Genomic DNA, 25,176 nt, shown 5'->3' with positions numbered 1-25,176 from the left:
TGAGTATTGTTTCTTCTAAAAAGCCGTGTTCTCAGACAATCACCCCACACGAGACGGCGTCCGGAGAGAAATATGGGATCTCTCACAATCTGTATGGCTTATTCCTTTTTATATCAGTTCTAGTGGACTCCCGGGGGTACTTTAACCCTAGGGGGTCTGATCACTTGTACACTACAGTAATGCAGTATATAGTAATTATAGTGGATCTGTAAAGGAGCCTGCGTTACGGTCCTGGTTGTCATAGTAACTGGCCGATGCCCCCCGATTGTGGGCGGCACATAAGGGGGTAACACCAGCACTGGGTGCAGCGGCATCCTGAGGGGCTCCATGCGTCGTCACCTGTTATTACCGTGTGATGAGCGGGAGACGTATCCAGCGCACAGCGAGGCCCAGGAGCGCAGGACGGACGCTGCAGTCTCAGGCCGCGTTCACACAGTCAGAGGCTTCCCTCCTGATCCGGTGACTGCGTCTATAATGCACCGTGTGATGAGCGGGAGACGTATCCAGCGCACAGCGAGGCCCAGGAGCGTGTGCAGGACGGACGCTGCAGTCTCAAGCCGCGTTCACACAGTCAGAGGCTTCGCTCGTGATCCGGTGACTCTGCGTCTATAATACACCGTGTGATGAGCGGGAGACGTATCCAGCGCACAGCGAGGCCCAGGAGCGTGTGCAGGACGGACGCTGCAGTCTCAGGCCGCGTTCACACAGTCAGAGGCTTCGCTCGTGATCCGGTGACTCTGCGTCTATAATACACCGTGTGATGAGCGGGAGACGTATCCAGCGCACAGCGAGGCCCAGGAGCGCAGGACGGACGCTGCAGTCTCAGGCCGCGTTCACACAGTCAGAGGCTTCCCTCCTGATCCGGTGACTGCGTCTATAATACACCGTGTGATGAGCGGGAGACGTATCCACAGCGAGACCCAGGAGCATGTGCAGGACGGACGCTGCAGTCTCAGGCCGCGTTCACACAGTCAGAGGCTTCCCTCCTGATCCGGTGACTGCGTCTATAATACACCGTGTGATGAGCGGGAGACGTATCCAGCGCACAGCGAGGCCCAGGAGCGTGTGCAGGACGGACGCTGCAGTCTCAGGCCGCGTTCACACAGCGGCTTCCCTCCTGATCCGGTGACTGCGTCTATAATACACCGTGTGATGAGCGGGAGACGTATCCAGCGCACAGCGAGGCCCAGGAGCGTGTGCAGGACGGACGCTGCAGTCTCAGGCCGCGTTCACACAGTCAGAGGCTTCGCTCCTGATCCGGTGACTGCGTCTATAATGCACCATGTGATGAGCGGGAGACATATCCAGCGCACAGCGAGGCCCAGGAGCGTGTGCAGGACGGACGCTGCAGTCTCAGGCCGCGTTCACACAGTCAGAGGCTTCGCTCGTGATCCGGTGACTCTGCGTCTATAATACACCGTGTGATGAGCGGGAGACGTATCCAGCGCACAGCGAGACCCAGGAGCGCAGGACGGACGCTGCAGTCTCAGGCCGCGTTCACACAGTCAGAGGCTTCCCTCCTGATCCGGTGACTGCGTCTATAATACACCGTGTGATGAGCGGGAGACGTATCCACAGCGAGACCCAGGAGCATGTGCAGGACGGACGCTGCAGTCTCAGGCCGCGTTCACACAGTCAGAGGCTTCCCTCCTGATCCGGTGACTGCGTCTATAATACACCGTGTGATGAGCGGGAGACGTATCCAGCGCACAGCGAGGCCCAGGAGCGTGTGCAGGACGGACGCTGCAGTCTCAGGCCGCGTTCACACAGAGGCTTCCCTCCTGATCCGGTGACTGCGTCTATAATGCACCGTGTGATGAGCGGGAGACGTATCCAGTGCACAGCGAGGCCCAGGAGCGTGTGCAGGACGGACGCTGCAGTCTCAGGCCGCGTTCACACAGTCAGAGGCTTCGCTCGTGATCCGGTGACTCTGCGTCTATAATACACCGTGTGATGAGCGGGAGACGTATCCAGCGCACAGCGAGACCCAGGAGCGCAGGACAAACGCTGCAGTCTCAGGCCGCGTTCACACAGTCAGAGGCTTCCCTCCTGATCCGGTGACTGCGTCTATAATACACCGTGTGATAAGCGGGAGACGTATCCACAGCGAGACCCAGGAGCATGTGCAGGACGGACGCTGCAGTCTCAGGCCGCGTTCACACAGTCAGAGGCTTCCCTCCTGATCCGGTGACTGCTTCTATAATACACCGTGTGATGAGCGGGAGACGTATCCAGCGCACAGCGAGGCCCAGGAGCGTGTGCAGGACGGACGCTGCAGTCTCAGGCCGCGTTCACACAGAGGCTTCCCTCCTGATCCGGTGACTGCGTCTATAATGCACCGTGTGATGAGCGGGAGACGTATCCAGTGCACAGCGAGGCCCAGGAGCGTGTGCAGGACGGACGCTGCAGTCTCAGGCCGCGTTCACACAGTCAGAGGCTTCCCTCCTGATCCGGTGACTGCGTCTATAATACACCGTGTGATGAGCGGGAGACGTATCCAGCGCACAGCGAGGCCCAGGAGCGTGTGCAGGACGGGCGCTGCAGTCTCAGGCCGCGTTCACACAGTCAGAGGCTTCCCTCCTGATCCGGTGACTGCGTCTATAATACAAGGTGTGATGAGTGGGAAACGTATCCAGCGCACAGCGAGGCCCAGGAGCGTGTGCAGGACGGACGCTGCAGTCTCAGGCCGCGTTCACACAGTCAGAGGCTTCCCTCCTGATCCGGTGACTGCGTCTATAATGCACCGTGTGATGAGCGGGAGACGTATCCAGCGCACAGCGAGGCCCAGGAGCGTGTGCAGGACGGATGCTGCAGTCTCAGGCCGCGTTCACACAGTCAGAGGCTTCCCTCCTGATCCGGTGACTGCGTCTATAATACACCGTGTGATGAGCGGGAGACGTATCCAGCGCACAGCGAGGCCCAGGAGCGTGTGCAGGACGGACGCTGCAGTCTCAGGCCGCGTTCGCACAGTCAGAGGCTTCGCTCGTGATCCGGTGACTGCGTCTATAATACACCGTGTGATGAGCGGGAGACGTATCCAGCGCACAGCGAGGCCCAGGAGCGTGTGCAGGACGGACGCTGCAGTCTCAGGCCGCCTTCACACAGTCAGAGGCTTCCCTCCTGATCCGGTGACTCTGCGTCTATAATGCACCGTGTGATGAGCGGGAGACGTATCCACAGCGAGGCCCAGGAGCGTGTGCAGGACGGACGCTGCAGTCTCAGGCCGCGTTCACACAGTCAGAGGCTTCCCTCCTGATCCGGTGACTGCGTCTATAATACACCGTGTGATGAGCGGGAGACGTATCCACAGCGAGGCCCAGGAGCGCAGGACGGACGCTGCAGTCTCAGGCCGCGTTCACACAGTCAGAGGCTTCCCTCCTGATCCGGTGACTGCGTCTATAATACACCGTGTGATGAGCGGGAGACGTATCCAGCGCACAGCGAGGCCCAGGAGCGTGTGCAGGACGGACGCTGCAGTCTCAGGCCGCGTTCCCACAGTCAGAGGCTTCCCTCCTGATCCAGTGACTCTGCGTCTATAATACACGGTGTGATGAGCGGGAGACGTATCCAGCGCACAGCGAGGCCCAGGAGCGTGTGCAGGACGGATGCTGCAGTCTCAGGCCGCGTTCACACAGTCAGAGGCTTCCCTCCTGATCCGGTGACTGCGTCTATAATACACCGTGTGATGAGCGGGAGACGTATCCAGCGCACAGCGAGGCCCAGGAGCGTGTGCAGGACGGACGCTGCAGTCTCAGGCCGCGTTCACACAGTCAGAGGCTTCCCTCCTGATCCGGTGACTGCGTCTATAATGCACCATGTGATGAGCGGGAGACGTATCCAGCGCACAGCGAGGCCCAGGAGCGTGTGCAGGACGGACGCTGCAGTCTCAGGCCGCGTTCACAGAGTCAGAGGCTTCCCTCCTGATCCGGTGACTGCGTCTATAATACACCGTGTGATGAGCGGGAGACGTATCCAGCGCACAGCGAGGCCCAGGAGCGTGTGCAGGACGGACGCTGCAGTCTCAGGCCGCGTTCACACAGTCAGAGGCTTCCCTCCTGATCCTGTGACTGCGTCTATAATGCACCGTGTGATGAGCGGGAGACGTATCCACAGCGAGGCCCAGGACGGACGCTGCAGTCTCAGGCCGCGTTCACACAGTCAGAGGCTTCGCTCGTGATCCGGTGACTGCGTCTATAATACACCGTGTGATGAGCGGGAGACGTATCCAGCGCACAGCGAGACCCAGGAGCGTGTGCAGGACGGACGCTGCAGTCTCAGGCCGCGTTCACACAGTCAGAGGCTTCCCTCCTGATCCGGTGACTGCGTCTATAATACACCGTGTGATGAGCGGGAGACGTATCCACAGCGAGGCCCAGGAGCGTGTGCAGGACGGACGCTGCAGTCTAAGGCCGCGTTCACACAGTCAGAGGCTTCCCTCCTGATCGGGTGACTGCGTCTATAATGCACCGTGTGATGAGCGGGAGACGTATCCAGCGCACAGCGAGACCCAGGAGCGTGTGCAGGACGGACGCTGTAGTCTCAGGCCGCGTTCACACAGTCAGAGGCTTCCCTCCTGATCCGGTGACTGCGTCTATAATACACCATGTGATGAGCGGGAGACGTATCCAGCGCACAGCGAGGCCCAGGAGCGTGTGCAGGACGGACGCTGCAGTCTCAGGCCGCGTTCACACAGTCAGAGGCTTCCCTCCTGATCCGGTGACTGCGTCTATAATGCACCGTGTGATGAGCGGGAGACGTATCCAGCGCACAGCGAGGCCCAGGAGCGTGTGCAGGACGGTCGCTGCAGTCTCAGGCCGCGTTCACACAGTCAGAGGCTTCCCTCCTGATCCGGTGACTGCGTCTATAATACACCGTGTGATGAGCGGGAGACGTATCCAGCGCACAGCGAGGCCCAGGAGCGTGTGCAGGACGGACGCTGCAGTCTCAGGCCGCGTTCACACAGTCAGAGGCTTCCCTCCTGATCCGGTGACTCTGCGTCTATAATACACCGTGTGATGAGCGGGAGACGTATCCAGCGCACAGCGAGGCCCAGGAGCGTGTGCAGGACGGACGCTGCAGTCTCAGGCCGCGTTCACACAGTCAGAGGCTTCCCTCCTGATCCGGTGACTGCGTCTATAATACACCGTGTGATGAGCGGGAGACGTATCCAGCGCACAGCGAGGCCCAGGAGCGTGAGCAGGACGGACGCTGCAGTCTCAGGCCGCGTTCACACAGTCAGAGGCTTCCCTCCTGATCCGGTGACTCTGCGTCTATAATGCACCGTGTGATGAGCGGGAGACGTATCCAGCGCACAGCGAGGCCCAGGAGCGTGTGCAGGACGGACGCTGCAGTCTCAGGCCGCGTTCACACAGTCAGAGGCTTCCCTCCTGATCCGGTGACTGCGTCTATAATACACCGTGTGATGAGCGGGAGACGTATCCACAGCGAGGCCCAGGAGCGTGTGCAGGACGGACGCTGCAGTCTAAGGCCGCGTTCACACAGTCAGAGGCTTCCCTCCTGATCCGGTGACTGCGTCTATAATGCACCGTGTGATGAGCGGGAGACGTATCCACAGCGAGGCCCAGGAGCGTGTGCAGGACGGACGCTGCAGTCTCAGGCCGCGTTCACACAGTCAGAGGCTTCCCTCCTGATCCGGTGACTGCGTCTATAATACACCGTGTGATGAGCGGGAGACGTATCCACAGCGAGGCCCAGGAGCGTGTGCAGGACGGACGCTGCAGTCTAAGGCCGCGTTCACACAGTCAGAGGCTTCCCTCCTGATCCGGTGACTCTGCGTCTATAATGCACCGTGTGATGAGCGGGAGACGTATCCAGCGCACAGCGAGGCCCAGGAGCGTGTGCAGGACGGACGCTGCAGTCTCAGGCCGCGTTCACACAGTCAGAGGCTTCCCTCCTGATCCGGTGACTGCGTCTATAATGCACCGTGTGATGAGCGGGAGACGTATCCAGCGCACAGCGAGACCCAGGAGCGCAGGACGGACGCTGCAGTCTCAGGCCGCGTTCACACAGTCAGAGGCTTCCCTCCTGATCCGGTGACTGCGTCTATAATACACCGTGTGATGAGCGGGAGACGTATCCACAGCGAGGCCCAGGAGCGTGTGCAGGACGGACGCTGCAGTCTCAGGCCGCGTTCACACAGTCAGAGGCTTCCCTCCTGATCCGGTGACTGCGTCTATAATACACCGTGTGATGAGCGGGAGACGTATCCACAGCGAGGCCCAGGAGCGTGTGCAGGACGGACGCTGCAGTCTCAGGCCGCGTTCACACAGTCAGAGGCTTCCCTCCTGATCCGGTGACTCTGCGTCTATAATGCACCGTGTGATGAGCGGGAGACGTATCCAGCGCACAGCGAGGCCCAGGAGCGTGTGCAGGACGGACGCTGCAGTCTCAGGCCGCGTTCACACAGTCAGAGGCTTCCCTCCTGATCCGGTGACTGCGTCTATAATACACCGTGTGATGAGCGGGAGACGTATCCAGCGCACAGCGAGGCCCAGGAGCGTGTGCAGGACGGACGCTGCAGTCTCAGGCCGCGTTCACACAGTCAGAGGCTTCCCTCCTGATCCGGTGACTGCGTCTATAATGCACCGTGTGATGAGCGGGAGACGTATCCACAGCGAGGCCCAGGAGCGTGTGCAGGACGGACGCTGCAGTCTCAGGCCGCGTTCACACAGTCAGAGGCTTCCCTCCTGATCCGGTGACTGCGTCTATAATGCACTGTGTGATGAGCGGGAGACGTATCCACAGCGAGGCCCAGGAGCGTGTGCTGGACGGACGCTGCAGTCTCAGGCCGCGTTCACACAGTCAGAGGCTTCCCTCCTGATCCGGTGACTGCGTCTATAATACACCGTGGGATGAGCGGGAGACGTATCCAGCGCACAGCGAGACCCAGGAGCGTGTGCAGGACGGACGCTGCAGTCTCAGGCCGCGTTCACACAGTCAGAGGCTTCCCTCCTGATCCGGTGACTGCGTCTATAATGCACCGTGTGATGAGCGGGAGACGTATCCACAGCGAGGCCCAGGAGCGTGTGCAGGACGGACGCTGCAGTCTCAGGCCACGTTCACACAGTCAGAGGCTTCCCTCCTGATCCGGTGACTGCATCTATAATGCACCGTGTGATGAGCGGGAGACGTATCCAGCGCACAGCGAGGCCCAGGAGCGTGCGCAGGACGGACGCTGCAGTCTCAGGCCGCGTTCACACAGTCAGAGGCTTCCCTCCTGATCCGGTGACTGCGTCTATAATGCACCGTGTGATGAGCGGGAGACGTATCCAGCGCACAGCGAGACCCAGGAGCGCAGGACGGACGCTGCAGTCTCAGGCCGCGTTCACACAGTCAGAGGCTTCCCTCCTGATCCGGTGACTGCGTCTATAATACACCGTGTGATGAGCGGGAGACGTATCCAGCGCACAGCGAGGCCCAGGAGCGTGTGCAGGATGGACGCTGCAGTCTCAGGCCGCGTTCACACAGTCAGAGGCTTCCCTCCTGATCCGGTGACTGCGTCTATAATGCACCGTGTGATGAGCGGGAGACGTATCCACAGCGAGGCCCAGGAGCGTGTGCAGGACGGACGCTGCAGTCTCAGGCCGCGTTCACACAGTCAGAGGCTTCCCTCCTGATCCGGTGACTGCGTCTATAATGCACCGTGTGATGAGCGGGAGACGTATCCAGCGCACAGCGAGGCCCAGGAGCGTGAGCAGGACGGACGCTGCAGTCTCAGGCCGCGTTCACACAGTCAGAGGCTTCCCTCCTGATCCGGTGACTGCGTCTATAATGCACCGTGTGATGAGCGGGAGACGTATCCACAGCGAGGCCCAGGAGCGTGTGCAGGACGGACGCTGCAGTCTCAGGCCACGTTCACACAGTCAGAGGCTTCCCTCCTGATCCGGTGACTGCATCTATAATGCACCGTGTGATGAGCGGGAGACGTATCCAGCGCACAGCGAGGCCCAGGAGCGTGCGCAGGACGGACGCTGCAGTCTCAGGCCGCGTTCACACAGTCAGAGGCTTCCCTCCTGATCCGGTGACTGCGTCTATAATGCACCGTGTGATGAGCGGGAGACGTATCCAGCGCACAGCGAGGCCCAGGAGCGTGTGCAGGACGGACGCTGCAGTCTCAGGCCGCGTTCACAGTCAGAGGCTTCCCTCCTGATCCGGTGACTGCATCTATAATGCACCGTGTGATGAGCGGGAGACGTATCCAGCGCACAGCGAGGCCCAGGAGCGTGCGCAGGACGGACGCTGCAGTCTCAGGCCGCGTTCACACAGTCAGAGGCTTCCCTCCTGATCCGGTGACTGCGTCTATAATACACCGTGTGATGAGCGGGAGACGTATCCAGCGCACAGCGAGGCCCAGGAGCGTGTGCAGGACGGATGCTGCAGTCTCAGGCCGCGTTCACACAGTCAGAGGCTTCGCTCCTGATCCGGTGACTGCGTCTATAATGCACCATGTGATGAGCGGGAGACGTATCCAGCGCACAGCGAGGCCCAGGAGCGTGTGCAGGATGGACGCTGCAGTCTCAGGCCGCGTTCACACAGTCAGAGGCTTCCCTCCTGATCCGGTGACTGCGTCTATAATACACCGTGTGATGAGCGGGAGACGTTTCCAGCGCACAGCGAGGCCCAGGAGCGTGTGCAGGACGGACGCTGCAGTCTCAGGCCGCGTTCACACAGTCAGAGGCTTCCCTCCTGATCCGGTGACTGCGTCTATAATGCACCGTGTGATGAGCAGGAGACGTATCCGGCGCACAGCGAGGCCCAGGAGCGTGTGCAGGACGGACGCTGCAGTCTCAGGCCGCGTTCACACAGTCAGAGGCTTCCCTCCTGATCCGGTGACTGCGTCTATAATGCACCGTGTGATGAGCGGGAGACGTATCCAGCGCACAGCGAGGCCCAGGAGCGTGTGCAGGACGGACGCTGCAGTCTCAGGCCGCGTTCACACAGTCAGAGGCTTCCCTCCTGATCCGGTGACTGTGTCTATAATACACCGTGTGATGAGCGGGAGACGTATCCACAGCGAGGCCCAGGAGCGTGTGCAGGACGGACGCTGCAGTCTCAGGCCGCGTTCACACAGTCAGAGGCTTCCCTCCTGATCCGGTGACTGCGTCTATAATGCACCGTGTGATGAGCGGGAGACGTATCCAGTGCACAGCGAGGCCCAGGAGCGTGTGCAGGACGGACGCTGCAGTCTCAGGCCGCGTTCACACAGTCAGAGGCTTCCCTCCTGATCCGGTGACTGTGTCTATAATACACCGTGTGATGAGCGGGAGACGTATCCACAGCGAGGCCCAGGAGCGTGTGCAGGACGGACGCTGCAGTCTCAGGCCGCGTTCACACAGTCAGAGGCTTCCCTCCTGATCCGGTGACTGCGTCTATAATGCACCGTGTGATGAGCGGGAGACGTATCCAGTGCACAGCGAGGCCCAGGAGCGTGTGCAGGACGGACGCTGCAGTCTCAGGCCGCGTTCACAGTCAGAGGCTTCGCTCCTGATCCGGTGACTGCGTCTATAATACACCGTGTGATGAGCGGGAGACGTATCCAGCGCACAGCGAGGCCCAGGAGCGTGTGCAGGACGGACGCTGCAGTCTCAGGCCGCGTTCACAGTCAGAGGCTTCGCTCCTGATCCGGTGACTGCGTCTATAATACACCGTGTGATGAGCGGGAGACGTATCCAGCGCACAGCGAGACCCAGGAGCGTGTGCAGGACGGACGCTGCAGTCTCAGGCCGCGTTCACACAGTCAGAGGCTTCCCTCCTGATCCGGTGACTGCGTCTATAATGCACCGTGTGATGAGCGGGAGACGTATCCAGCGCACAGCGAGGCCCAGGAGCATGTGCAGGACGGGCGCTGCAGTCTCAGGCCGCGTTCACACAGTCAGAGGCTTCCCTCCTGATCCGGTGACTGCGTCTATAATACACCGTGTGATGAGCGGGAGACGTATCCAGCGCACAGCGAGGCCCAGGAGCGTGTGCAGGACGGACGCTGCAGTCTCAGGCCGCGTTCACACAGTCAGAGGCTTCCCTCCTGATCCGGTGACTGCGTCTATAATACACCGTGTGATGAGCGGGAGACGTATCCAGCGCACAGCGAGGCCCAGGAGCGTGTGCAGGACGGACGCTGCAGTCTCAGGCCGCGTTCACACAGTCAGAGGCTTCCCTCCTGATCCGGTGACTGCGTCTATAATACACCGTGTGATGAGCGGGAGACGTATCCAGTGCACAGCGAGGCCCAGGAGCGTGTGCAGGACGGACGCTGCAGTCTCAGGCCGCGTTCACACAGTCAGAGGCTTCCCTCCTGATCCGGTGACTGCGTCTATAATGCACCGTGTGATGAGCGGGAGACGTATCCAGCGCACAGCGAGGCCCAGGAGCGTGTGCAGGACGGACGCTGCAGTCTCAGGCCGCGTTCACACAGTCAGAGGCTTCCCTCCTGATCCGGTGACTGCGTCTATAATACACCGTGTGATGAGCGGGAGACGTATCCAGCGCACAGCGAGGCCCAGGAGCGTGAGCAGGACGGACGCTGCAGTCTCAGGCCGCGTTCACACAGTCAGAGGCTTCCCTCCTGATCCGGTGACTGCGTCTATAATACACCGTGTGATGAGCGGGAGACGTATCCAGCGCACAGCGAGGCCCAGGAGCGTGTGCAGGACGGACGCTGCAGTCTCAGGCCGCGTTCACACAGTCAGAGGCTTCCCTCCTGATCCGGTGACTGTGTCTATAATACACGGTGTGATGAGCGGGAGACGTATCCAGCGCACAGCGAGGCCCAGGAGCGTGTGCAGGACGGACGCTGCAGTCTCAGGCCGCGTTCACACAGTCAGAGGCTTCCCTCCTGATCCGGTGACTGCGTCTATAATACAGCGTGTGATGAGCGGGAGACGTATCCAGCGCACAGCGAGGCCCAGGAGCGTGTGCAGGACGGACGCTGCAGTCTCAGGCCGCGTTCACACAGTCAGAGGCTTCCCTCCTGATCCGGTGACTGCGTCTATAATGCACCGTGTGATGAGCGGGAGACGTATCCAGCGCACAGCGAGGCCCAGGAGCGTGTGCAGGACGGACGCTGCAGTCTCAGGCCGCGTTCACACAGTCAGAGGCGTCGCTCCTGATCCGGTGACTGCGTCTATAATGCACCGTGTGATGAGCGGGAGACGTATCCACAGCGAGGCCCAGGAGCGTGTGCAGGACGGACGCTGCAGTCTCAGGCCGCGTTCACACAGTCAGAGGCTTCCCTCCTGATCCGGTGACTGTGTCTATAATGCACCGTGTGATGAGTGGGAGACGTATCCAGCGCACAGCGAGGCCCAGGAGTGTGCGCAGGACGGACGCTGCAGTCTCAGGCCGCGTTCACACAGTCAGAGGCGTCGCTCCTGATCCGGTGACTGCGTCTATAATGCACCGTGTGATGAGCGGGAGACGTATCCACAGCGAGGCCCAGGAGCGTGTGCAGGACGGACGCTGCAGTCTCAGGCCACGTTCACACAGTCAGAGGCGTCGCTCCTGATCCGGTGACTGCGTCTATAATGCACCGTGTGATGAGCGGGAGACGTATCCAGCGCACAGCGAGGCCCAGGAGCGTGTGCAGGACGGACGCTGCAGTCTCAGGCCGCGTTCACACAGTCAGAGGCTTCGCTCCTGATCCGGTGACTGCGTCTATAATACACCGTGTGATGAGCGGGAGACGTATCCAGCGCACAGCGAGGCCCAGGAGCGTGTGCAGGACGGACGCTGCAGTCTCAGGCCGCGTTCACACAGTCAGAGGCTTCCCTCCTGATCCGGTGACTCTGCGTCTATAATACACCGTGTGATGAGCGGGAGACGTATCCAGCGCACAGCGAGGCCCAGGAGCGTGTGCAGGACGGACGCTGCAGTCTCAGGCCACGTTCACACAGTCAGAGGCTTCCCTCCTGATCCGGTGACTGTGTCTATAATACACGGTGTGATGAGCGGGAGACGTATCCAGCGCACAGCGAGGCCCAGGAGCGTGTGCAGGACGGATGCTGCAGTCTCAGGCCGCGTTCACACAGTCAGAGGCTTCCCTCCTGATCCGGTGACTGCGTCTATAATGCACCGTGTGAACACAGCCCGAGGCAGCGCACACTCACACTTTCTCGTGCAGTTTTTGATGTCCACACCAGGAGTGGAGGGAATAAAGCTGTTGGCTTCAAAAACTGCATCTGAAACCACACCCGTGTGAACGCAGTCCGAATGCTCACGCTGTGCGTTCTGCACCACAGGCGTTTTTACTCAGTGATATTACTGGCAGGATGACGGCCGCATCTACCTGCTGGGACTTGTAGTTCTCCACACACAGGACGCGGGATGCCGCCTTCTTGTTTCCCGCCTCCGTGACGTCACGTGTGGGCGGAGGCCTGGCAGACCGCACACTTCCGCCCTCACCAGGCCCGCACTGCGGCGTCACTTCCGGTGCGCACTTTCCGGCGGTGTGCGGCAGCTGTTGTGTGGCGACCATGGCGATGCGGCAGACCCCGCTGACCTGCTCCGGGCACACCCGGCCTGTGGTGGACCTGGCCTTCTCCCGCATCACCCCCTACGGATACTTCCTCATCAGCGCCTGCAAAGGTGAGGACCCCTGGAGCCCACCGCCAGGGGGCGCCGCACACGTGTATGTCTGAGACCCCCCAGTACAGGACAACACTTGTATACCGTGTATACTGCCCGCTGCCGGGGACCCCCCCCCATATATATACTGCCCGCTGCTGTGGACCCCCATGTATACTGCCCCCTGGGGCCAGAGACCCCCCATATATATACTGCCCCCTGGGGCCAGAGACCCCCCATATATATACTGCCCCCTGGGGCCAGAGACCCCCCATATATATACTGCCCCCTGGGGCCAGAGACCCCCCATATATATACTGCCCCCTGGGGCCAGAGACCCCCCATATATATACTGCCCCCTGGGGCCAGAGACCCCCCATATATATACTGCCCCCTGGGGCCAGAGACCCCCCATATATATACTGCCCCCTGGGGCCAGAGACCCCCCATATATATACTGCCCCCTGGGGCCAGAGACCCCCCATATATATACTGCCCCCTGGGGCCAGAGACCCCCCATATATATACTGCCCCCTGGGGCCAGAGACCCCCCATATATATACTGCCCCCTGGGGCCAGAGACCCCCCATATATATATACTGCCCCCTGGGGCCAGAGACCCCCCCCCCCCATATATATACTGCCCCGTGTATACTGCCCGCTGCTGGGGACCACCGATATATATACTGCAAGGCGGCCAGAGACTTCCCATATATATACTGTCCTGTGTATACTGCCCGCTGCCGGGGACCCCCCCATATATACACTGCCCCGGGGCCAGAGACCTCCCATATATATACTGTCCTGTGTATACTGCCCGCTGCCGGGGACCCCCCATGTATAGTGCCCCCTGGCCAGAGACCCCCCATATATATACTGTCCTGTGTATACTGCCCGCTGCCGGGGACCCCCCCCATATATACACTGCCCCGGGGCCAGAGACCTCCCATATATATACTGTCCTGTGTATACTGCCCGCTGCCGGGGACCCCCCATGTATAGTGCCCCCTGGCCAGAGACCCCCCATATAGATACTGCCCTGGGGCCATAGACCCCCCCCCCCCACATATATATACTGCCCCGTGTATACTGCCCGCTGCCGGGGACCCCCATGTATAGTGCCCCCCGGCCAGAGACCCCCCATATAGATACTGCCCTGGGGCCAGAGACCCCCCCCCCCCCCATATATATACTGCCCCATGTATACTGCCCGCTGCTGGGGACCACCGATATGTATACTGCAAGGCGGCCAGAGACCCCCCATATATACTTCCCTGTGTATACTGCCCGCTGCCGGAGACCCCCCATATATATACTGCCCTGGGGCCAGAGACCCCCCCCCCCCCATATATATACTGCCCGCTGCTGGAGACCACCGATATATATACTGCAAGGCGGCCAGAGACCCCCCATATATATACTGTCCTGTGTATACTGCCCGCTGCAGGGGACCCCCCATGTATAGTGCCCCCCGGCCAGAGACCCCCCATATAGATACTGCCCTGGGGCCAGAGACACCCCCCCCCCCCCCCGATATATATACTGCCCCGTGTATACTGCCCGCTGCTGTGGACCACTGATATATATACTGCAAGGCGGCCAGAGACCCCCCATATATATACTGCCCGCTGCCGGGGACCCCATTGTATAGTGCCCCCCGGCCAGAGACCCCCCATATAGATACTGCCCTGGGGCCATAGACCCCCCCCCCCCCCCATATATATACTGCCCTGTGTATACTGCCCGCTGCCGTGGACCCCCCATATATACACTGCCCCGGGGCCAGAGACCCCCCATATATATACTGTCCTGTGTATACTGCCCGCTGCCGGGGACCCCCCAATGTATAGTGCCCCCCGGCCAGAGACCCCCCATATATACACTGCCCCGGGGCCGGAGACCCCCCATGTGTATATATATATATATACTGCCCCCGGGGCCGGAGACCCCCCATGTATATATATTACTGCCCCCGGGGCCGGAGACCCCCCCCCATGTGTGTGTATATATATATATATATATATATTACTGCCCCCGGGGCCGGAGACCCCCCAAGTATATATATATATTGCCCCCGGGGCCGGAGACCCCCCCCCCCCCCATATATATATATATATACTGCCCCCGGGGCCGGAGACCCCCCCCCCCCCCATATATATATACACACTGCCCCTGGGGCCAGAGACCCCCCCCCCATATATATATATACACACACTGCCCCCGGGGCCAGAGACCCCCCCCCCCCCCCCATATATATACACACTGCCCCTGGGGCCAGAGACCCCCTCCCCCCCATATATATATATATACACACACTGCCCCTGGGGCCAGAGACACCCCCCCATATATACATACACACACACTGCCACCGGGGCCAGAGACCCCCCACCCCCCACCCTATATATATATACACTGCCCCTGGCGCCAGAGACCCCCCCCCCCATATATATATACACTGCCCCTGGCGCCAGAGACCCCCCCCCCCCCCATATATATATACACTGCCCCTGGCGCCAGAGACCCCCCCCCCCCCCATATATATATACACTGCCCCTGGCGCCAGAGACCCCCCCATATATATATACTGCCCCGTGTATACTGCCCGCTGCCGGGGACCCCCCATGTATAGTGCCCCCTGGCCAGAGACCCCCCATATATACACTGCCGCGTGTATACTGCCCGCTGCCGGGGACCCTCCATGTATAGTGCCCCCTGGGGCCAGAGACCCCCCCCCCCATATATATACTGCCCCGTGTATACTGCCCGCTGCCGGGGACCCTCCATGTATAGTGCCCCCTGGGGCCAGAGACCCCCCCCATATATATACTGCCCCGTGTATACTGCCCGCTGCTGGGGACCCCCCATGTATAGTGCCCCCTGGCCAGAGACCCCCCATATAGATACTGCCCTGGGGCCATAGACCCCCCCCCCACATATATATACTGCCCCGTGTATACTGCCCGCTGCCGGGGACCCCCATGTATAGTGCCCCCCGGCCAGAGACCCCCCATATAGATACTGCCCTGGGGCCAGAGACCCCCCCCCCCCATATATATACTGCCCCGTGTATACTGCCCGCTGCTGGGGACCACCGATATATATACTGCAAGGCGGCCAGAGACCCCCCATATATATACTTCCCTGTGTATACTGCCCGCTGCCGGAGACCCCCCATATATATACTGCCCTGGGGCCAGAGACCCCCCCCCCCCCATATATATACTGCCCGCTGCTGGAGACCACCGATATATATACTGCAAGGCGGCCAGAGACCCCCCATATATATACTGTCCTGTGTATACTGCCCGCTGCAGGGGACCCCCCATGTATAGTGCCCCCCGGCCAGAGACCCCCCATATAGATACTGCCCTGGGGCCAGAGACACCCCCCCCCCGATATATATACTGCCCCGTGTATACTGCCCGCTGCTGTGGACCACTGATATATATACTGCAAGGCGGCCAGAGACCCCCCATATATATACTGCCCGCTGCCGGGGACCCCATTGTATAGTGCCCCCCGGCCAGAGACCCCCCATATAGATACTGCCCTGGGGCCATAGACCCCCCCCCCCCCATATATATACTGCCCTGTGTATACTGCCCGCTGCCGTGGACCCCCCATATATACACTGCCCCGGGGCCAGAGACCCCCCATATATATACTGTCCTGTGTATACTGCCCGCTGCCGGGGACCCCCCAATGTATAGTGCCCCCCGGCCAGAGACCCCCCATATATACACTGCCCCGGGGCCGGAGACCCCCCATGTGTATATATATATATATATACTGCCCCCGGGGCCGGAGACACCCCATGTATATATATTACTGCCCCCGGGGCCGGAGACCCCCCCCCATGTGTGTGTATATATATATATATATATATATATATTACTGCCCCCGGGGCCGGAGACCCCCCAAGTATATATATATATTGCCCCCGGGGCCGGAGACCCCCCCCCCCCATATATATATATATATATATATATATATATATATATATACTGCCCCCGGGGCCGGAGACCCCCCCCCCCCCCCATATATATATACACACTGCCCCTGGGGCCAGAGACCCCCCCCCCCCATATATATATACACACACACTGCCCCCGGGGCCAGAGACCCCCCCCCCCCCCCCCCCCCATATATATACACACTGCCCCTGGGGCCAGAGACCCCCCCCCCCCCCATATATATATACACACACACACTGCCACCGGGGCCAGAGACCCCCCCCCCCACCCTATATATATATACACTGCCCCTGGCGCCAGAGACCCCCCCCCCCCATATATATATACACTGCCCCTGGCGCCAGAGACCCCCCCCCCATATATATATACACTGCCCCTGGCGCCAGAGACCCCCCCCCCCCCATATATATATACACTGCCCCTGGCGCCAGAGACCCCCCCCCCCATATATATATACACTGCCCCTGGCGCCAGAGACCCCCCCCCCCATATATATACTGCCCCGTGTATACTGCCCGCTGCCGGGGACCCCCCATGTATAGTGCCCCCTGGCCAGAGACCCCCCATATATACACTGCCCCGTGTATACTGCACGCTGCCGGGGACCCTCCATGTATAGTGCCCCCTGGGGCCAGAGACCCCCCCCCCATATATATACTGCCCCGTGTATACTGCCCGCTGCCGGGGACCCTCCATGTATAGTGCCCCCTGGGGCCAGAGACCCCCCCCATATATATACTGCCCCGTGTATACTGCCCGCTGCTGGGGACCCCCCATGTATAGTGCCCCCTGGCCAGAGACCCCCCATATAGATACTGCCCTGGGGCCATAGACCCCCCCACATATATATACTGCCCCGTGTATACTGCCCGCTGCCGGGGACCACCTATATATACTGCATGGCCGCCAGAGACCCCCCATATATATACTTCCCTGTGTATACTGCCCGCTGCCGGAGACCCCCCCCCCCATATATAAATGTATATATATTGCCCCTCCCCCTGGTGTTGTACGTACCGGCCGCCCCCTCCCCCCCGCTGTTGTACGTCCCGGTCGCCCCCTCCCCCCCGGTGTTGTACGTCCCGGTCGCTCCCTTCCCTCCCGGTGTTGTACGTCCCGGTCGCCCCCTCCCCCCCGGTGTTGTACGTCCCGGTCGCCCCCTCCCCCCCGGTGTTGTACGTCCCGGTCGCCCCCTCCCCCCCACGGTGTTGTACGTCCCGGTCGCCCCCTCCCCCCCACGGTGTTGTACGTCCCGGTCGCCCCCTCCCCCCCACGGTGTTGTACGTCCCGGTCGCCCCCTCCCCCCCACGGTGTTGTACGTCCCGGTCGCCCCCTCCCCCCCACGGTGTTGTACGTCCCGGTCGCCCCCTCCCCCCCACGGTGTTGTACGTCCCGGTCGCCCCCTCCCCCCCACGGTGTTGTACGTCCCGGTCGCCCCCTCCCCCCCACGGTGTTGTACGTCCCGGTCGCCCCCTCCCCCCCACGGTGTTGTACGTCCCGGTCGCCCCCTCCCCCCCACGGTGTTGTACGTCCCGGTCGCCCCCTCCCCCCCACGGTGTTGTACGTCCCGGTCGCCCCCTCCCCCCCACGGTGTTGTACGTCCCGGTCACCCTCTGCTGTGTCTCTACAGATGGGAAGCCGATGCTGCGCCAGGGCGACACAGGAGACTGGATCGGAACGTTTCTGGGCCACAAGGGGGCGGTGTGGGGCGCCACTCTGAATAAGAGTGCCACCAAGGCGGCGACAGCAGCAGCAGACTTCACAGCGTGAGTACAGGCACTGGCTGACAACAGAGAACAGTAGCAGACCGTGTGCTGATGGCATGTCTCTCTCTGTAGGAAGGTGTGGGACGCAGTGACTGGGGACGAGCTCCTCACCCTGGCGCATAAGCACATAGTGAAGAGCGTGGACTTCACTCAGGTGAGTGCAGGGTGACCCCCCCCATGGACGGTCCTGTGCAGGAGTGGCCATTGTCCTCATGGTGGCGCTGTCTTTCATTACAGGACAGTAATCACCTGCTGACGGGAGGACAGGACAAGTTACTGCGCATCTACGACCTCAGTAAACCCGAGGCTGGTGAGTGTTGGGAGCAAGGGTCCCCCCCGGCACATGGGGGACGTCCACCCCCCCGGCCCCGAAGTCTCATGACTAGTGACACGGCTGTCCTCTCTCCTCACAGATCCCGAGCAGATCGGGGGCCACACCTCCGCCATAAAGAAGGCGCTGTGGTACAACGAGGACAGACAGATCATATCTGCTGCAGACGACCGGACGGTGCGGTGGGTAGCTGCAGCGTGTGACTATGGGCAGCCTCGTCTCGCTGTGGGCCGCCCCCTCAGCTAATGATCTGCTCTTATCTTTAGCCTCTGGGACCGTGTCAGCATGACCGAGGTCAAGACCCTGAACTTTAACCTGTCGGTCAGTAGCATGGAGTACATCCCGGATGGAGAGACGCTGCTCATCACCTACGGGAGGACGATTGCTCTGTATAACACCAGCAGGTACTGCCCCGCACAAATATGACTGCAGTGATGCTGTCCACATGACACCAGCTTCCTCGGGATTAAGCCACGCCCCTGTGGTTGTAGTTGGGTTAGTGGACCTCCACGGTGACATGTGCAGTCCATGGCCATGTGGTTGTAGTTGGGTTGATGGACCTCCATGGTGACGTGTGCAGTCCATGGCCCTGTGGTTGTAGTTGGGTTGATGGACCTCCTCGGTGACGTGTGCAGTCCATGGCCCTGTGGTTGTAGTTGGGTTGGTGGACCTCCATGGTGACGTGTGCAGTCCATGACCCTGTGGTTGTAGTTGGGTTGATGGACCTCCTCGGTGACGTGTGCAGTCCATGGCCCTGTGGTTGTAGTTGGGTTAGTGGACCTCCACGGTGACATGTGCAGTCCATGGCCATGTGGTTGTAGTTGGGTTGATGGACCTCCATGGTGACGTGTGCAGTCCATGGCCCTGTGGTTGTAGTTGGGTTGGTGGACCTCCTCGGTGACGTGTGCAGTCCATGACCCTGTGGTTGTAGTTGGGTTGATGGACCTCCTCGGTGACGTGTGCAGTCCATGGCCCTGTGGTTGTAGTTGGGTTGGTGGACCTCCATGGTGACGTGTGCAGTCCATGACCCTGTGGTTGTAGTTGGGTTGATGGACCTCCTCGGTGACGTGTGCAGTCCATGGCCCTGTGGTTGTAGTTGGGTTGGTGGACCTCCCCGGTGACGTGTGCAGTCCATGGCCATGTGGTTGTAGTTGGGTTGGTGGACCTCCCCGGTGACGTGTGCAGTCCATGGCCATGTGGTTGTAGTTGGGTTGGTGGACCTCCCCGGTGACGTGTGCAGTCCATGGCCATGTGGTTGTAGTTGGGTTGATGGACCTCCTCGGTGACGTGTGCAGTCCATGGCCCTGTGGTTGTAGTTGGGTTGGTGGACCTCCATGGTGACGTGTGCAGTCCATGACCCTGTGGTTGTAGTTGGGTTGATGGACCTCCTCGGTGGGTGACGTGTGCAGTCCATGGCCCTGTGGTTGTAGTTTCGGTTAGTGGACCTCCACGGTGACATGTGCAGTCCATGGCCATGTGGTTGTAGTTGGGTTGATGGACCTCCATGGTGACGTGTGCAGTCCATGACCCTGTGGTTGTAGTTGGGTTGATGGACCTCCTCGGTGACGTGTGCAGTCCATGGCCCTGTGGTTGTAGTTGGGTTGGTGGACCTCCATGGTGACGTGTGCAGTCCATGACCCTGTGGTTGTAGTTGGGTTGATGGACCTCCTCGGTGACGTGTGCAGTCCATGGCCCTGTGGTTGTAGTTGGGTTAGTGGACCTCCACGGTGACGTGTGCAGTCCATGGCCATGTGGTTGTAGTTGGGTTGATGGACCTCCATGGTGACGTGTGCAGTCCATGACCCTGTGGTTGTAGTTGGGTTGATGGACCTCCTCGGTGACGTGTGCAGTCCATGGCCCTGTGGTTGTAGTTGGGTTAGTGGACCTCCCCGGTGACGTGTGCAGTCCATGGCCATGTGGTTGTAGTTGGGTTGGTGGACCTCCCCGGTGACGTGTGCAGTCCATGGCCATGTGGTTGTAGTTGGGTTGGTGGACCTCCCCGGTGACGTGTGCAGTCCATGGCCATGTGGTTGTAGTTGGGTTGGTGGACCTCCCCGGTGATGCGTGCACTCCATGGCCCTGTGGTTGTAGTTGGGTTGGTGGACCTCCTCGGTGACGCGTGCAGTCCATGGCCCTGTGGTTGTAGTTGGGTAGTGGACCTCCCCGTTGACTTATGCTCTTTATTTTCAGCCTGGAGCTGATAAAGTCGTTTGAAGCGCCGGCCCCCATTAACTCGGCGTCCCTCCACCCAGAGAAGGACTGCATTGTGGCTGGAGGCGATGACTTCAAGCTGTATAAATATGACTACACCACGGGCGAGGAGCTGGGTAAGGCTTGATTCTTCTCCTGTCATGCGCTATAATGTCCTTCATGCTGCCCCTGACCATGCTCCGCTCTATTCTAACAGAGTCCTACAAGGGTCACTTTGGTCCGGTCCATTGTGTTCGTTTCAGTCCGGACGGTGAGCTGTATGCCAGTGGTTCTGAAGACGGTACCCTGAGACTGTGGCAGACAGCGGTGGGGAAGACGTACGGCCTGTGGAAGTGTGTCCTGCCAGGTAATGAGGGGGTCACACAACTTGTTGGAGGGAGTACTTCTAATATCTGGGGTGCTGGATGGTGGTGGCTTTCTTCTGGGTAGTCAGGTTTGGGGGCTCTACTGGACAGCTGATCTGTAGTACCAGGTGCGGCTAGCTCTTGGGGTGCTGGATGGTGGTACCTTCTGGTTAGTCGGGTTTGGGGTGGGGGTGTACTGGTGCAGTAGTGAATAACCTGTGGTCTCTCCCCATGCAGAGGAGTTGGTTTCGGAGAACTCTGACGCGGTGTACAACGTCTCGTCTGAGATCAAGGCCTGAGCTTCGTCTTGTGTTGACGTCATGAACCTCGCAGACATTGAGACTAGATGAATGTCCAGATACACATCTCGGAGCGAGTCCTCTCTCCACAGCGACGGCGCAGCTTCTGGGGCGACGGCGCAGGTGGCACTCGCAGCGCTTGTTGATGACTGTGACGAGACTCCCGTGTTGGTCTTAAAGGGGTTATCTAGTGTTTATTAAGTACATCCAGTCCCAGATGATCCATCCAGTACATGAAGGTCCCGCGGTTTGGCGTTGGGTCATGGACTGCATCGTCTTTGTTTTTTTTCTTCCAGTTCTGTAAATAATCTGGAAGGTTGAGCGTCCTGCTATCACAAGTATGGTGTTTCTTTTAATTTCTTGAAATTGGATGACCCCTATGTGAGACGGGAGGGACCCCTCTTGTGGTGGAGGGTCCGCACTCCCGCCTCTGACCACTGTGTTACATTCTTACCTGCTTCTCCGTATTCGTGCAACATGCTTTCTGTTGAATGAATAAACTCTGTACAAAGTGTGCACGGTGTGTGACTGCTGACATAGGGGGGGATTCCCAATGAGGGTGGTCTTCACTAAGGACGTGGGATGCCCACTGGACAAACGTGCAATGGTCTCACAGGATGAAACAGAAGATTTGTGGCCATGGTGAATCGAGAAGACCTGGAGGCACCTGTATCTCTCGGAGCTCGCGTGTTTACAGGCCTGGGGACTGGAAGTCCTGATTGTCCAGCCGTCAAATATATGAGCAGAGCGGAACAACCAATGCAAAACGATGTCCCTAGCGCCCCCACCTGGCCAGTCATAGCCCCGGCTAGTGTTTAGGGAGGTCGGTTTGCTGCATTGGCCACCGGTTTGGCATGGTCTGTCACGCGGCCTTCCCCAAGTCTCTCCTCCACCTTCACTGCTCCATCCATGAGCCTATGACGGAAATGGCTAGAAGAACATATGGTCACCATGAAGCTGTGGTGACGCCATATGCAAGGGGGTTAACCCTTCCCAACCCCAGTAGACACTACATGGAGGAGAACATGGCCAGGATGCACAGGATCCAACTAGAAGTCGCTGAACCATAAGGAGCCGCTGGATGTATGGATCATGCCCAGAAGACTCGCTGAAAGCTTCGTCTTAACCTCCAGTCACAGATATTCTGAGCCGCCATCAGCCGACACAAGTTGTGTAATAGATTCCATCTCTACAGAGGAAGGAACAGGGTGTCTTCAGAAGCAGAACTCCATCCAACCCCTCCATGGGGGCAGTCGTCCGGCAGGGGGCAGTTAATGAGCTTTGTGGAGGCATGGCTGGAGCTCCTGGTGAGTAAGGTATATACTGGGGTTAGAATGGTCTTGAGCTGATGTGGAAGGTCTCCTCCTCATGTTGCCCCCCAGTATCTCTCCCTACCTGGGGCAAGAGCTGATAAATGAGTTTGGCGCCTTCTCGGGCCTCGGCATAAACTGGGGCAAGTCACCAGAGTAAACAACTCCCTGAAAGCTATATCCTCCTTAGTGGTAGACAAGTTCACTTACCTTGGGGTGATCCTGGCCCTGGAGACTCTAGGGATAAGTCCTGGACTTGGTTACCTCTGTGGTGGGCAGGATCCATCTTCATAAAATGGTAGAACCCAACACATTGTATAACCCATTCCTGAACATTATTTGGGATCCTCAAGATCCAAACGGCTGAGACCAAAGAGTCGAGCGAGAATTTACCTGATAACGTCGTCTACCTTCCTGGGAAATGAAGATTCTTAGGCTCTTGCCTGTCCCATGGATCTCCCCATGTCCCAGAGACGCGGACGCTTGGGCCTCATGAGCTTATGGTCACTTCTCATGGGGAACGAGTAGAGGAAGGGGCGAGAACAGTCTGGCTCCACCTCCACACACCCGGGGATCTATACTGTATGGAGGAGGAGGTGACACACCCGGGGATCTATACTGTATGGAGGAGGAGGTGACACACCCGGGGATCTATACTGTATGGAGGAGGAGGAGGTGACACACCCGGGGATCTATACTGTATGGAGGAGGAGGAGGTGACACACCCGGGGATCTATACTGTATGGAGGAGGAGGTGACACACCCGGGGATCTATACTGTATGGAGGAGGAGGTGACACACCCGGGGATCTATACTGTATGGAGGAGGAGGTGACACACCCGGGGATCTATACTGTATGGAGGAGGAGGTGACACACCCGGGGATCTATACTGTATGGAGGAGGAGGTGACACACCCGGGGATCTATACTGTATGGAGGAGGAGGTGACACACCCGGGGATCTATACTGTATGGAGGAGGAGGTGACACACCCGGGGATCTATACTGTATGGAGGAGGAGGTGACACACCCGGGGATCTATACTGTATGGAGGAGGAGGTCACACACCCGGGGATCTATACTGTATGGTGAAGGAGGAGGTGACACACCCGGGGATCTATACTGTATGGAGGAGGAGGTGACACACCCGGGGATCTATACTGTATGGAGGAGGAGGTGACACACCCGGGGATCTATACTGTATGGAGGAGGAGGTCACACACCCGGGGATCTATACTGTATGGTGGAGGAGGAGGTCACACACCCGGGGATCTATACTGTATGGAGGAGGAGGTGACACACCCGGGGATCTATACTGTATGGAGGAGGAGGTGACACACCCGGGGATCTATACTGTATGGAGGAGGAGGTGACACACCCGGGGATCTATACTGTATGGAGGAGGAGGTGACACACCCGGGGATCTATACTGTATGGAGGAGGAGGTGACACACCCGGGGATCTATACTGTATGGAGGAGGAGGTGACACACCCGGGGATCTATACTGTATGGAGGAGGAGGTGACACACCCGGGGATCTATACTGTATGGAGGAGGAGGAGGTGACACACCCGGGGATCTATATTGTATGGAGGAGGAGGTGACACACCCGGGGATCTATACTGTATGGAGGAGGAGGAGGTGACACACCCGGGGATCTATACTGTATGGAGGAGGTGACACACCCGGGGATCTATACTGTATGGAGGAGGAGGTGACACACCCGGGGATCTATACTGTATGGAGGAGGAGGTCACACACCCGGGGATCTATACTGTATGGAGGAGGAGGTCACACACCCGGGGATCTATACTGTATGGAGGAGGAGGTGACACACCCGGGGATCTATACTGTATGGAGGAGGAGGTGACACACCCGGGGATCTATACTGTATGGAGGAGGAGGTGACACACCCGGGGATCTATACTGTATGGAGGAGGAGGTGACACACCCAGGGATCTATACTGTATGGAGGAGGAGGAGGTGACACACCCGGGGATCTATACTGTATGGAGGAGGAGGAGGTGACACACCCGGGGATCTATATTGTATGGAGGAGAAGGTGACACACCCGGGGATCTATACTGTATGGAGGAGGAGGAGGTGACACACCCGGGGATCTATACTGTATGGAGGAGGTGACACACCCGGGGATCTATACTGTATGGAGGAGGAGGTCACACACCCGGGGATCTATACTGTATGGAGGAGGAGGTCACACACCCGGGGATCTATACTGTATGGAGGAGGAGGAGACACACCCGGGGATCTATACTGTATGGAGGAGGAGGTCACACACCCGGGGATCTATACTGTATGGAGGAGGAGGTGACACACCCGGGGATCTATACTGTATGGAGGAG

At 59.4% G+C, this 25,176-nt stretch overlaps 1 protein-coding gene across 1 annotated transcript; it reads left to right on the top strand.

The window, feature by feature from the left end:
* Nucleotides 1–12,408: 12,408 nt before the first annotated feature.
* On the top strand, nt 12,409–22,018 carry LOC140125901 (serine-threonine kinase receptor-associated protein-like). The gene is made up of 9 exons (XM_072144788.1): nt 12,409–12,600; nt 18,184–18,319; nt 18,392–18,473; nt 18,557–18,629; nt 18,733–18,832; nt 18,917–19,054; nt 20,841–20,977; nt 21,058–21,207; nt 21,443–22,018. Exons 1-9 carry the CDS (start codon nt 12,489–12,491, stop codon nt 21,502–21,504), a joined length of 990 nt encoding a protein of 329 aa, XP_072000889.1. The 5' UTR covers nt 12,409–12,488; the 3' UTR covers nt 21,505–22,018.
* Nucleotides 22,019–25,176: the final 3,158 nt, after the last annotated feature.

Source organism: Engystomops pustulosus, chromosome 4, assembly GCF_040894005.1.
Source record: "Engystomops pustulosus chromosome 4, aEngPut4.maternal, whole genome shotgun sequence".
Classification (NCBI taxonomy): Eukaryota; Metazoa; Chordata; class Amphibia; order Anura; family Leptodactylidae; genus Engystomops; species Engystomops pustulosus.
The sequence above is the reverse complement of the archived record's forward strand: the minus strand, read 5'-3'. Positions and strand labels throughout refer to the sequence as shown.